The sequence below is a fragment of the Trypanosoma conorhini genome, assembly GCF_003719485.1.
Source record: "Trypanosoma conorhini strain 025E chromosome Unknown Tco_14.4_contig_00105, whole genome shotgun sequence".
Classification (NCBI taxonomy): domain Eukaryota; phylum Euglenozoa; class Kinetoplastea; order Trypanosomatida; family Trypanosomatidae; genus Trypanosoma; species Trypanosoma conorhini.
In genome coordinates this window covers 7,992-18,809 of record NW_021704191.1, presented here as the reverse complement: position 1 = coordinate 18,809, position 10,818 = coordinate 7,992, and the positions used below count along the sequence as shown (strand labels likewise).

Genomic DNA, 10,818 nt, shown 5'->3' with positions numbered 1-10,818 from the left:
ATGAAAACTGAATGATTGGAGAGTGCAGAAGAAGCGATGACGGGGTAGGATGCGGGCGGAGTCGTCCAGCCAAACAAGGGCCGACAGAGGCACAAAAGACGTTGGTGCTTTCGCAGTGCCTCTCTTACCCTCCTCCTCCTCCTCCTCCCCCCTCTACATGCACACGTGTGCGTGTATGTGAGGGGGAGAGAAAACGCGGAAGCGCGGAGAAAGAGACCCTCGTATCCCGGCATACGTGCCTGACTTGCGCTTTTTTTATTATCGCACAAACGCGGTGGTATCGGGCGGCCTTAGTAGGACGCGTGCAACATAAAACAAGTCAAGTTTCCCGCTCCTTTCCATCCCCAGAAACAAACAAGGTGGACGAAGGTAGAAATCAAAGAAGAAGCTACTGGATAGCGTCACTCATGGCCGATTGCGACAGCGGCAGCTTCTCACTCACGATTGTCGGCTCAGGGGTTTCCACTGGTGTGCCTGTGATTGGGCACCTTTTCGGCGGCTGCGCATGTGCTGTGGCGTTGCGGGATGCAGAGGGGCCAAACAGGCGCAACAACGTTAGCCTTCTCATTACCGTCCCATCACCTCCTGACGACGGTAGTGCGGGTCAGTGTGTGAAACACATTCTTATTGATTGTGGAAAGACCTTTCGTGACGCATACTTTCGCGTGCTTGCAAAGCATCACGTGCAGGCCGTCGATGCCCTGCTCCTCACGCACGATCACGCAGACGCTATGGGTGGCCTGGATGACATGCGTGACCTGCAGCGTATGCGGACGGAGGGTCACGATGACTGGTTTATTGAGCAATACGTCTCAACCTATGCCTCTGAAAAGACACTGAATGTGCTCCGAAAACAATTCGGGTACATACTCCGCAACAGCCGCGAGATCGGACCTGCACCACTTACTGCAGAGGAGCATGAGTCTCTCATGCAGCGCGTTGCCGAAGAGCGCAGGCGGGTGGGTCTGACGAACAAAATTGGGATGTACCGCTCCGCCGCCCTAGACTTGTTTACGCTGCCGGACAAAGCACCGACGCCGTTTTACCTCCCTGCGCTTGGCGCCGACTTCCCGATCTATTCCGTGCCAGTGGAGCACGGTGCAGGTTACATAGCGCTTGGTTTCGTTTTTGGCCGCGGCGCCGCGCTTCGTAGTGCGGGTGCCACTGATGCCAGCGTCGCAAACGGCAGCTGTGTCGTATACCTTTCCGATGTGAGCGCGGTGCCAGTGCCTGCAATGACGTTCCTGCATGACCTTGTCAAGATAGATGTGCTTATTGTTGATCTACTGTACGGCCCTGGTAAGCGGCACCCAACCCATTACTGCATGGACGATGTGATGCGCCTTGTCGCGTCTCTTCAACCGACTCGCACGTATACGATTGGTATGTATTGCGATGTGGAGCATGAGCGAGGTAATGGGCAGCTACGCGAAAGACTGGAGGAGCTGCGGCGCAGCGGCAAATGTGGCGACGGTGTTCGCTCTGTGGAGCTGGGCTTTGATGGGCTTCACATCCGACTGCCGCTGTGAGTCTTTGTATTTTTCATGTGTTTTTCGTCTGCCCCCTGACAGCTGTAGCCAATATCTGTGTGTTTTTTGTTTTGCTTTCTCATATAAATATATTCTGCCTTCGCCCCTAACTTCCCACTGCTCGTCTTGATGTAGTTCTGGTGGTGGGGGGGGGGGGCGAATGGCAACGAACTGTGGAACAGACAACCGTGTCTCTCTATCTCTCTCTCTTTTTTTTTTGACGTGTGTGATGACTCCCTGCCTCTTTCCTCCTCGCGTGCTTTTACTGCTCGTAGGTGTTCTCTTAGCCTGGACGCTACGGATGGCATCCCTGTTCTACATCCTAGACAGCAAGGGTGCCCCACTCATCTGCCGCTCGTACCGCGGCGACATTGTGCAGAACCCGCCAGCTGTCTTTCAGCGTCGTGTGCTGGATGAGGAGGAGTTCCGTGTCACGCCTGTGTTTGAGGAGCAGGGTCACACGTACTGCTTTATGCGCGTCAATGACGTCTTTTTTCTGATGGTTAGCAAGATCAATACTTGTCCGCTGCAACAGCTCGCCTTTATGCACGCTTGTGTGCAGGTGTTTGAGGGATACTTCAGGCACGTCTCTGAGGAGACCGTTGTGGATAACTTTGTTATTGTCTACGAGCTTCTTGACGAGATGTGCGACTTTGGTTTGCCGCAGTACACGGAGGCGAAGGTGCTGAAGGAATACATCACACAGGAAGGCCTCATCTCCTACCTGCTGCCAGAGGAGAAACTAAATGTGAAGGCGCTGCCACTGGCGGTTACTGGCATAGGGGGTGGAACGCCTTGGCGCATGCCCGGGAAGTACAAATACCGACGAAACGAGGTGTTTTTAGACGTGGTGGAGAGCGTCAGCCTTCTTGCCTCGCCCGAGGGTGAGACGCTTTCCAGTGAAATTGTCGGTCAACTGAAGATGCGGGTGCGGCTCTCTGGTATGCCGACGCTGAAGCTTGGGCTCAACGACAGGGCCGTGCTTGGAATGACAGGGCGACCAGGGCGCTCGGTGGAGATGGCGGACGTGAAGTTTCATCAGTGCGTGCGCCTTGACCAGTTTGAGAGCGACCGCATCATCTCCTTTATCCCGCCCGACGGTAACTTTGACTTGATGACATACCGCACCAGCAAGAAGATTGCCCCGCTGGTGCATGTGGAGTGCACATTTGTCAGCAGAGGGACGACGCAGGTGGAGATGACCATCACGGCCAGCACCACATTCCGCCGCAACACGACGGCAAACTTTGTTGATATTCTCATTCCCATCCCAGGCGACGCGGATAAGCCGGAGGCGAAGTGTTCGCTGGGGAGACTCCATTACGCGCCGGAGTCGAGCGTGCTCATCTGGAGCCTGCGCAACATTGGCGGGGGAAGACAATTCAGCTGCCTGTGCAAATTTCACCTGCCGTCTGTGCGCAGCAGCGATCCGAAGGCCCTCGAGAAGGCGCCCATTCAAGTGAAGTTTGAGATTCCGTTCCTCACCGCCTCCGGCTTTCAAGTGCGCTACCTTAAGGTGGTGGAGAAGTCCAACTATGAGGCGCTGCCGTGGGTCAGGTACGTCACGCAGAGCGGAGACTATCAGATACGAACGCATTGAAAGGAGGCATGAAGAACAACTGCAATGCAATTTTGAGTGACATACAGCCATAAGCATGCACACACACACACATACACAAGGAGAGATATATGGGGAAGGAGGCAAAGAGTGAGTTGCTCTGTTGATGGAAAGGAAGAATTGAGAGCAAAGCGAAGACGAGAGCTAAGTCTTTTATTATTTTTATTGTTATTAGTATTTTTCTCCGTGTGTGTTACTGAGGTAGTGAGGTAGTAAACGCGGCATATGTATATCTGTCTATCTATCTATTGACGTATGCTGACTTCTGCCTAGTTATAGGATGGTTTTAGCGTCGTTAAGCGCGCCTCTTTTATTTCTCTCTGTGTATGTGTGTGATTGCTGCTGCTGCTGCTGTGTTTCCCCTACTCTTTTGCGTGTGTTTTCTGCCTACTTCGATAAAAAGGTGCGCGTGCCTATATGCATGCACGTATTTATGTGAAGGGGCAGCCATGCCTACGTGGGAAGGTGTTGTTGGCCTGAAACGAAAAGTATTTACACTGCATTGCGCTTCTCTTTTATTTGATGTTCTTGTTGCTGTTGTTATTGTCTTTCCTGCGCCCCCCAGTGAGGACTTGGGGGTGGGGTGGGGGGGACATGAGCAACACCTCCTGCAGCGAAGATGAAGACGCTGAAATGTCGCCGCCACTCCTGCCGGAAACAGCGACTCCACCCCACTCCAGTCTTTGGCCCACGTTGCTGCGGAGTGGGGAGGAAACTCCACTCGGCGACATCGACGACAGCAGCGGCGGCAGCAGCAGCAGCAGCAGCAGCGGCATCCTTGGCGCGAATGAGCAACTGCCTCGTCGCAAGAAGGTGGAAGTGGAAGTAAACGCAAAACAAGGGCTCGTACATGGACGGATGCCTCCATCGGAAACTCCTGGCCGCAGGAAAGCACTGCTCTCAACTGTTGCCGTGAATTTTTGGCGGGAGATGCGGTACAAGGCGTTGCTTCCGCTAAACTGGGGAACGCGATCAGAATTTTCCGTGATGTTGGCCAGAGATGCCGTTGACGGCCGCCTCGTCACTACACGACGCTACTGTTGTCGCTGTGAAACAGCTGCTTCACCGGTAGAGAGTCTGGAGAACGGAGGTTCTGTGAATGCGTCTTTTATTCCCTTCACGGCGGCGTGGAAACGGAGAATGCAGTCTCTGCTGAACCTCTGTCATACAAATGTGAATCCGGTAACAGATATGCTTATGGATGCGGAGCGGCAGGAACTGTTGTTGGTGCACCCGTATGTGGACGGCATGCAGCCTCTGGCCTGTGTCTTTCAGCACCACCCTTGCCTGATACATCGTGACTTGACCCCCTCCTTACTGATGTGTATTGTGCGGAATGTGGTTGATGGTCTGCTCTTTTTGCACCACCATGGCGTCGTACACGGCGCAATATCCCCATGGACTATCCTTCTTGGCGTGGAAGGACTTGCGTTGCTGACAGGGTTTGGGGTTTCAGAGCTGTGTCCGTGCCCACGCGGCGATAATCCCAGTGGTGGCAGAATGCGCCCGTTTTATTTGGCACCTGAGGCCAGGCATCCGGTGTCGCATTGGCGCCGTGCCACAGTAGCCGCGGACGCCTTCGCCGTTGGCGCCCTTACCTTTGCTCTGACGTGGGAGAAGCAGGACGGAGCGTACGCCGCGCTTCGGCAGGCGATGACGGGCGTGATGCACAGCGACCCCCAGCAGCGCATGACCCTCCACGAACTTTCGTTGCTTCTCGGAGAGCTCGCATCGCAGGGCACACTCACCGAGACTGTCTCCCAGAACTTGGGTGGGCGGCTGGTTGCAGCACCAGTAGCTGAGGACCCCGCACCGTCCTCAAGGGAAGAAGAACGTGCAAGCCCATCGTCACCCCGTGCGGCTTCCGTGGTTGGGATTTTGCGGCGCGACACCTCTCCTTTGCTTCACCTCGAGACGGGACTGGATAAATGGAGATCGTCAATAACAACAACGAGGGCGATGACACACAAGCAGCGAAGGCGTCATCGTCGGTCCTTTCGGGTTTTATTTCGATGGCGCGTTGTCGCTGCCGCCGTGCTTTTCTGCACCGTCCTCGTTCGTGGGGGCAGAGAACGTCGACGGGCTTTGGCGGCACGCTTGTTATCATCTGCACGAAAAGTACCGCTGAGAAACATGCGACGCATGAATTGTGGCGGGTCTCCTTCGGCGTCGGCGTCGGTGTCGTCGACGACACGCCCACGACGGCCCGTGACGCTTGAGAGGCATCGCTCTAGCTGAGGTGCTGCCTTGTGAGTGTGTGCATGTGTGTGCGGAGATAAGCAACGTTGTTTGCTCTTTTACAGCTCCAGTGCATTAACTTCACCTGGGCCTCTGCGCTGGCTTGACGCGGCGGTGTCTACAGGAGCGGAGGCGTCGATGCAGGTGCAGCAGTGTGTGGGTGTGGGCGTTTTTTTTTCTCTTGGGTTGTTGATTCACTCTTCCTTCACAGCGGCGTTGGCGGGCCGAATCTAACTGCCTCCCTCGTTCACGTTCTTGTGGGTCCATTTTGCTGGCGTCTTCTCTCCATGTGTCTGCCTCCCTTTATTGCTTCACTCCGTGGCCGTCCCTTGGGGGGGGGGGGGGCGTCTTCCGGGCAGTCGCCACAGACTTCCCTGCCTGAGAGAACTCCCTGCCGCTGAGATGCCGCTAGGTGGGGGCCACACCTGCCAAATAAAGCACATAGTTTTCTGCGCTAGCCTTTCTTTCCATTAATCATCATCACAGCCAGGATTCATTCGTTTTTTTTTTGGTTCTCCCTGCCCTCTTTTTTTTCTTTTTTTGCTTTGTTGGCCGTAGTTGCTTGTTTAAAAAGTTTGCCACAGCTCTTTTTCTTCTTATTCCCCTTCTTGGTTGCCGTTGCCATTGCTGCTTATTCTTCTTCAACGCTCGGCACGGGAGCGGTGTACACTTCTGTGCCGGGCCGTGCGTTTTACGGCTTTGGCGTCCTGCCGTGCACTGTGGCTCCTCTCTCTTCCATTCTCGTTGCTGTTGTCGTTGCCGCGACTGCAGTTTTTCTTAGCGTGTCGGTGTTCGCGCTTAGCGATGGAGCGCGTCGGCGCCACCGCGGCCGCCGCGACGGCTGTCGCCCGCTGCACCCGCCGTGTTCGCGCCCCGTTGGACCACCTCATCGTGAGCCCGTCTGACCCCGACCAGGTTGTGACGGCGATACGCACGACGGACGCCGCCATTGTCACGTGGTACATGCCGCTGGGGGACCTGCAGCGTGTGCTGCATCGGCGCTACGAGGCAGAGCAGTTTGGCGAGCTGACGCTTCCGTCAACGACCGCGGCGTCTTCCTCGACGGCGCGGCAATCGCCCAGCGCAGGCGCGACGGATGCGTCCAGCGCCGCGGATGGGACAGTTCCGCTCGGTTTTGTCACCCTCATTGCGGGGATGAACTACCCATTGAGGCAGACGTGGCTAGAGCGCTGCCTCGACCCCGCGCCGCATCCCACACTGAGCCTTCGTGTCGCCGTGGTGGACCGTATTCACTGGCAGCGCACGGCATGGATGGCAAATTCCATCTGCCGGAGCATCTGTTGGGGGAGGCTGCCGCAGAAAATTTTCTCCATCAACCTCGACTGGCGGAATGGCGTGGGCATTGATGCCACCTTTGACGCCGCGGCGGATCGCTACACCACACCCTACGAACTGCGTGTTCCTGGCCTTGGCTTTTGCCTGACGCTGCGGGATACGGGGAAGACCCTCTTTGACCCGACGTCGCGGGTGGTGGACGGGTTTCTTGACAATGAAAGTGCGCTGCACCGCCTGGCGCTGGCCCGCGAAGTCAACATGCACGGCCTCGGTGGGTCCGTTTACCGACAGATGCTCTGGAGCACCCCCTCGTTGCCGAACATTGCTGAGGTCGTGCGCTTTGACCCTGGCACACTTTTCAAGCGATGCTTCGGCGTAGACCCTCCCGTGGCAAAGCCTGTGGCGGCGTGGCTGTTGCAGGAGGTGGAGAAGACACTCCTGTACAAAATGGAGGGTGAGGTGGAGGACGAGAATGACCCCAACAGTGCCACGACGTACGGCGACCGCTCACTCACCGAGCGTGTGCAGAAGAAGGCGATGAACCGCTACAACGGCTTCCGTGATGAGGTGCGTGGAAAGGTTTACAGCGACATTGACGGGAAGGAGCTCCCGCGGTAAACGAGGCGCGGGTTGGCGGTCAATAAGAAACGAGAGAGAGGGAGAGAATCGACCAACCGAGCAAAATTCTTTCTGCACGTGAGTCGCCGTCACACATATGCATCTTTCTTTCTCCCTTTCTCTTTTTCTGTGTGTTAGTGTGCATCTTTCTAGGTGGCTGGAATGCACACAAACGCTTCAAGGGGCATTTTTCTTGTTGATTTTGTGGCTTTATGTGCATGTGCGCTTGTGTTTTCTTCGGATATGCTTCTTCCACCGCCACCACCACAACACAAAGGGGATAAGGACACTTTTTGCTTTTTGTCGTGTGTGTGTGTGTGTGTGTGTGTGGGCTTCACCTGAAGGGTCGTCGCCTCGCCAGACATGCCCCACCGCAAGCAGATTGTGGGGAAGTATGAGTTGGGGAAGGTCCTTGCCTCCGGCTACTTTGACTGCCGCACGCGTCTCTGCACGCACATTGTGACAGGGGCGCAGTACGTGGTGCGCATCTATAACAAGAGTGTGTTGGCCGAGGCGCAGTGGATGTGGGAACGCACCCGTGACGCCATTCACGTCATGCGCACGCTGCCCAAGCACGACAACCTCATTGAGACCGTTGAGTGCTTCGAGACACAGACCTCGCTGTATATTCTCATGCAGCTGTTCGCGCCGATGCAGATAACAAGGCTGTACACCACGGAAACGAGCACCGGGCAGCGGGTGCCGGTCCCGATGCGGCAAACCAAGCACTATTACGCTCAGGTTGTCCGCGGGCTACTTCATATGCATAACCACAATGTTGTGCATCTGGGGCTTGCACCGGATCACATCATGGTGAATGATCGAGATCAAGTGAAGATAGGTTACCTTGTCTCTTGCACCTACTTTCCAAAAGGGAAAATGTGCCACGATATTCGAGGAACGACGCACACGGTGGCCCCGGAAGTGCTGCAGAGTGGAGGATATGACCCCTACCTTGCCGATGCGTGGTCCATGGGTGTCTTGCTTTACTTCATGCTCAACCAGGGCCGTTACCCGCACGATGGGGCCAACACAACAAAGAACATTATGTATAACCGCATTCGTCCTCCTGACCCCAACCTTCCCCCCGAAGCGAAGGACCTCCTTGCCCGACTCCTGCATCCCACGCCCTCACGGCGCATGCATGTCCAGAACATCCTGTCTCATCCTTTCTTCGCCACGAATCACGAAGACACGGACAATGCGGAGGGACGTGGACCCGCGCACCCCGTGGTGACATCGCCGGAGACACGTTACTCACCGGATCTTGCCACTGGAGAAAGCACGGTAAACATCCGCATTCCATACGGTCTCAGCCGACAGGAAGAGGCCGCGTACATTATTCAGCACACCTATCGTGCCTACCGCGCACGCAAACAACAACAGCTTTACGCGGGAAAGCAACCTGCGGCTAAGACCACGGCGGAGAGAAGTCGGAAAATGGGTCGTCGATCGTCCACGCAGGGGAGCGTCTCAGGCCGGGTGTTGACATCATTTCATGATATGGATGAGGTGCGGGAGTTTGTGGGGTTGCGGACAGAGAGGCGAAAAGGTCGGGGAGCGGCAGCCCCTGTCCCACCCGACATGCCACGGTTTGACGACGCAATTGCGGCAACTGCATCGGAAAGTGATGTCTTGCGCGAGGATGATGAATCCATAGCAGTTCTCAGTGAGGGCCCAGAGGCGGCCTTTACGTCAGCCGCCCTAGCGCCATCGGAACAGGCCGTAAAACCGCAATACGCGACCGGTACCTCGCGCGTCCGTGGAAGCTCTTTGGGCGGCGGCACATCCCTCAGAAGAGGGGACGTTGCACGTCCAACGATGGCATCGTTCGTTCCAGGTACGGATCTCGATGCATGTGCGGATGGTCAGGACTTGGAGGCCCTTGCTTCCCTTGTGTCAAACATCGGGGTTGATGCGACCCGCCCGTGCCCGGTGTGCCATAGAATGCCAATGCAGCGACTGTGTGGACGTGCGCCTTACTCAAATACACCGTTTGTGTACAAAAAAGGGGAATACTCCCAGAGGGTTGAGGAAGTTTGAAATATGGCCTCCCTGAAGAGAGAGAGAGATAAAGAGTGAGAGAGAGATGTGGCGACAATGGCGGACGGTGTCGGTATGTGAGTGTGGGATTTGTTGTTTTGTTTCGTGGCTGTTCCAGTTATTCGCCGAATGTAAGGATGCGAACGAAGGGATAGATTTCATGTTTACTGGGAATTGTGTTGACCAGTTCCTCTCTGGAGCGTGTGAAGGAGTAGACGAATAAGGAAGTGTAAAGAGATGCACAGATAACGTTTTATTCCTACATGCATGCGTATATTTCTGTGTTTCCGGTCCTTACTTGCTTGGGACGTCGGTAGATGGCCATCGGCGTCGTTTAGAAGCCTACTCACGTGCACAGTCGTACCCAAACGGGAAGAAGGAAGTAAGAATCCAATGGGGTTTCGTGCGTCACTTGCCCTCACCGCATTCTTTGTGATTTGTGACCTTGCGCTGTTGAGTGTTCGCTTCTCCTTCAGTAGCGGTGGGACTGTTGGGTACATTCTCCTCGCTCTACAAGAGGCCGTGCTTCTGGTACTTGCCGTGTTGCTTGTCTCCTTCGTTCTTCGCACCTATTGGCTGCTTGTGGGATCACTTCGAGATGCCGTGCGACCGCTGAAAGTGGTAGGGCCCTTGTGGGTTTTGCGCATTGTCTTGACATTTCTGCCTACGCTGTACAGAGAAGTTGTTTTGCCGCCTCGTCGCCATGAGGGAAGTGGCAACCGTCGGCCCGCACGTGCGTGGAGAGATGTAGGCTACGGTGTGCTCTGCAGCCTTCACGTGGCCCTCTTTCTCTTTTTCACCCTGGCGCTCCTGCACGTCATCTGCTACCTGAGCGCGAAGGCACTGTACCCTCGCTGTGGGCAGGGCTGCCGGGCGCAGGTGTCGGCAGCCGCCGCCGCCGCCGTGCTAGACCCCCGTCGCAGTGCCAGAAGCAGCATCCAACACAATCCTTTCTCCCGTCGCAGTTGCGACGATGGGACGTTTTCGTTGGCCGACGCCACGTCGCAGGGAATGCCATGGGTGACCTTCACCCCGCGTACACCAACGCTTGCTGTGTTTGACGACACGACTCGGAACGGAGCCAACTAGGGGGGCGCCACGAGAGAATAGGTTGGATGTATGCTTTGGCCTTGGCAGGCGACATCGGTGGGCGCCGTATCGATGTATAATGTACTGCAAAAGAGCAGTAGATCATGTCCCGGTGTATGTGTTTGTTCCTTGCGTTTTGACACGCCCGTGTGAGTGTGTGTGTGTGTGTGTTTGTTTCCGCACCTAACGATTACATTAGATATGTATATATATATTATTTTTTTCTGGGCGCGGTTGTCCATATTATTCTTTGCTTCCGCATCTGTAGGGGGAGACACGTTTTTTTTTTTTTGTCGCTCGGATGTGTCGCGCACACACGCATGCACACACTTCACTCCGCGCTCGCTTGCTCTCTCTCTCTCTCTCTCTCTCTTTCTTTCTTTCTTT

The 10,818-nt window shown here is 55.5% G+C and overlaps 6 protein-coding genes across 6 annotated transcripts, besides 10 other annotated features; all 6 read left to right on the top strand.

Annotated features, from left to right (window-relative positions):
- Positions 1-128: 128 nt before the first annotated feature.
- Positions 129-154: a microsatellite.
- Positions 155-407: 253 nt separating this feature from the next.
- On the top strand, positions 408-1,529 carry Tco025E_02615 (uncharacterized protein; the record flags this gene model as incomplete). Its single annotated transcript, XM_029369540.1, has 1 exon — positions 408-1,529. One exon carries the CDS (start codon positions 408-410, stop codon positions 1,527-1,529), a length of 1,122 nt encoding a protein of 373 aa, XP_029230368.1.
- A 191-nt stretch (positions 1,530-1,720) lies between these two features.
- Positions 1,721-1,739: a microsatellite.
- A 91-nt stretch (positions 1,740-1,830) lies between these two features.
- Tco025E_02614 (adaptor medium chain 1) lies at positions 1,831-3,129 on the top strand (the record flags this gene model as incomplete). The annotated part of the gene is made up of 1 exon (XM_029369539.1): positions 1,831-3,129. One exon carries the CDS (start codon positions 1,831-1,833, stop codon positions 3,127-3,129), a length of 1,299 nt encoding a protein of 432 aa, XP_029230367.1.
- Positions 3,130-3,187: 58 nt separating this feature from the next.
- Positions 3,188-3,207: a microsatellite.
- A 93-nt stretch (positions 3,208-3,300) lies between these two features.
- Positions 3,301-3,329: a microsatellite.
- Positions 3,330-3,484: 155 nt separating this feature from the next.
- Positions 3,485-3,501: a microsatellite.
- A 165-nt stretch (positions 3,502-3,666) lies between these two features.
- Positions 3,667-3,694: a microsatellite.
- Positions 3,695-3,741: 47 nt separating this feature from the next.
- Positions 3,742-5,385, top strand: Tco025E_02613 (transferase; the record flags this gene model as incomplete). Its single annotated transcript, XM_029369538.1, has 1 exon — positions 3,742-5,385. The coding sequence occupies one exon, from the start codon at positions 3,742-3,744 to the stop codon at positions 5,383-5,385; it is 1,644 nt and encodes a 547-aa protein (XP_029230366.1).
- Positions 5,386-6,189: 804 nt separating this feature from the next.
- Positions 6,190-7,299, top strand: Tco025E_02612 (uncharacterized protein; the record flags this gene model as incomplete). The annotated part of the gene is made up of 1 exon (XM_029369537.1): positions 6,190-7,299. The coding sequence occupies one exon, from the start codon at positions 6,190-6,192 to the stop codon at positions 7,297-7,299; it is 1,110 nt and encodes a 369-aa protein (XP_029230365.1).
- Positions 7,300-7,604: 305 nt separating this feature from the next.
- Positions 7,605-7,629: a microsatellite.
- Positions 7,630-7,662: 33 nt separating this feature from the next.
- Positions 7,663-9,342, top strand: Tco025E_02611 (putative protein kinase; the record flags this gene model as incomplete). The annotated part of the gene is made up of 1 exon (XM_029369536.1): positions 7,663-9,342. One exon carries the CDS (start codon positions 7,663-7,665, stop codon positions 9,340-9,342), a length of 1,680 nt encoding a protein of 559 aa, XP_029230364.1.
- Positions 9,343-9,358: 16 nt separating this feature from the next.
- Positions 9,359-9,389: a microsatellite.
- A 346-nt stretch (positions 9,390-9,735) lies between these two features.
- On the top strand, positions 9,736-10,431 carry Tco025E_02610 (uncharacterized protein; the record flags this gene model as incomplete). Its single annotated transcript, XM_029369535.1, has 1 exon — positions 9,736-10,431. The coding sequence occupies one exon, from the start codon at positions 9,736-9,738 to the stop codon at positions 10,429-10,431; it is 696 nt and encodes a 231-aa protein (XP_029230363.1).
- Positions 10,432-10,578: 147 nt separating this feature from the next.
- Positions 10,579-10,606: a microsatellite.
- Positions 10,607-10,772: 166 nt separating this feature from the next.
- Positions 10,773-10,816: a sequence feature (GA-rich).
- Positions 10,817-10,818: the final 2 nt, after the last annotated feature.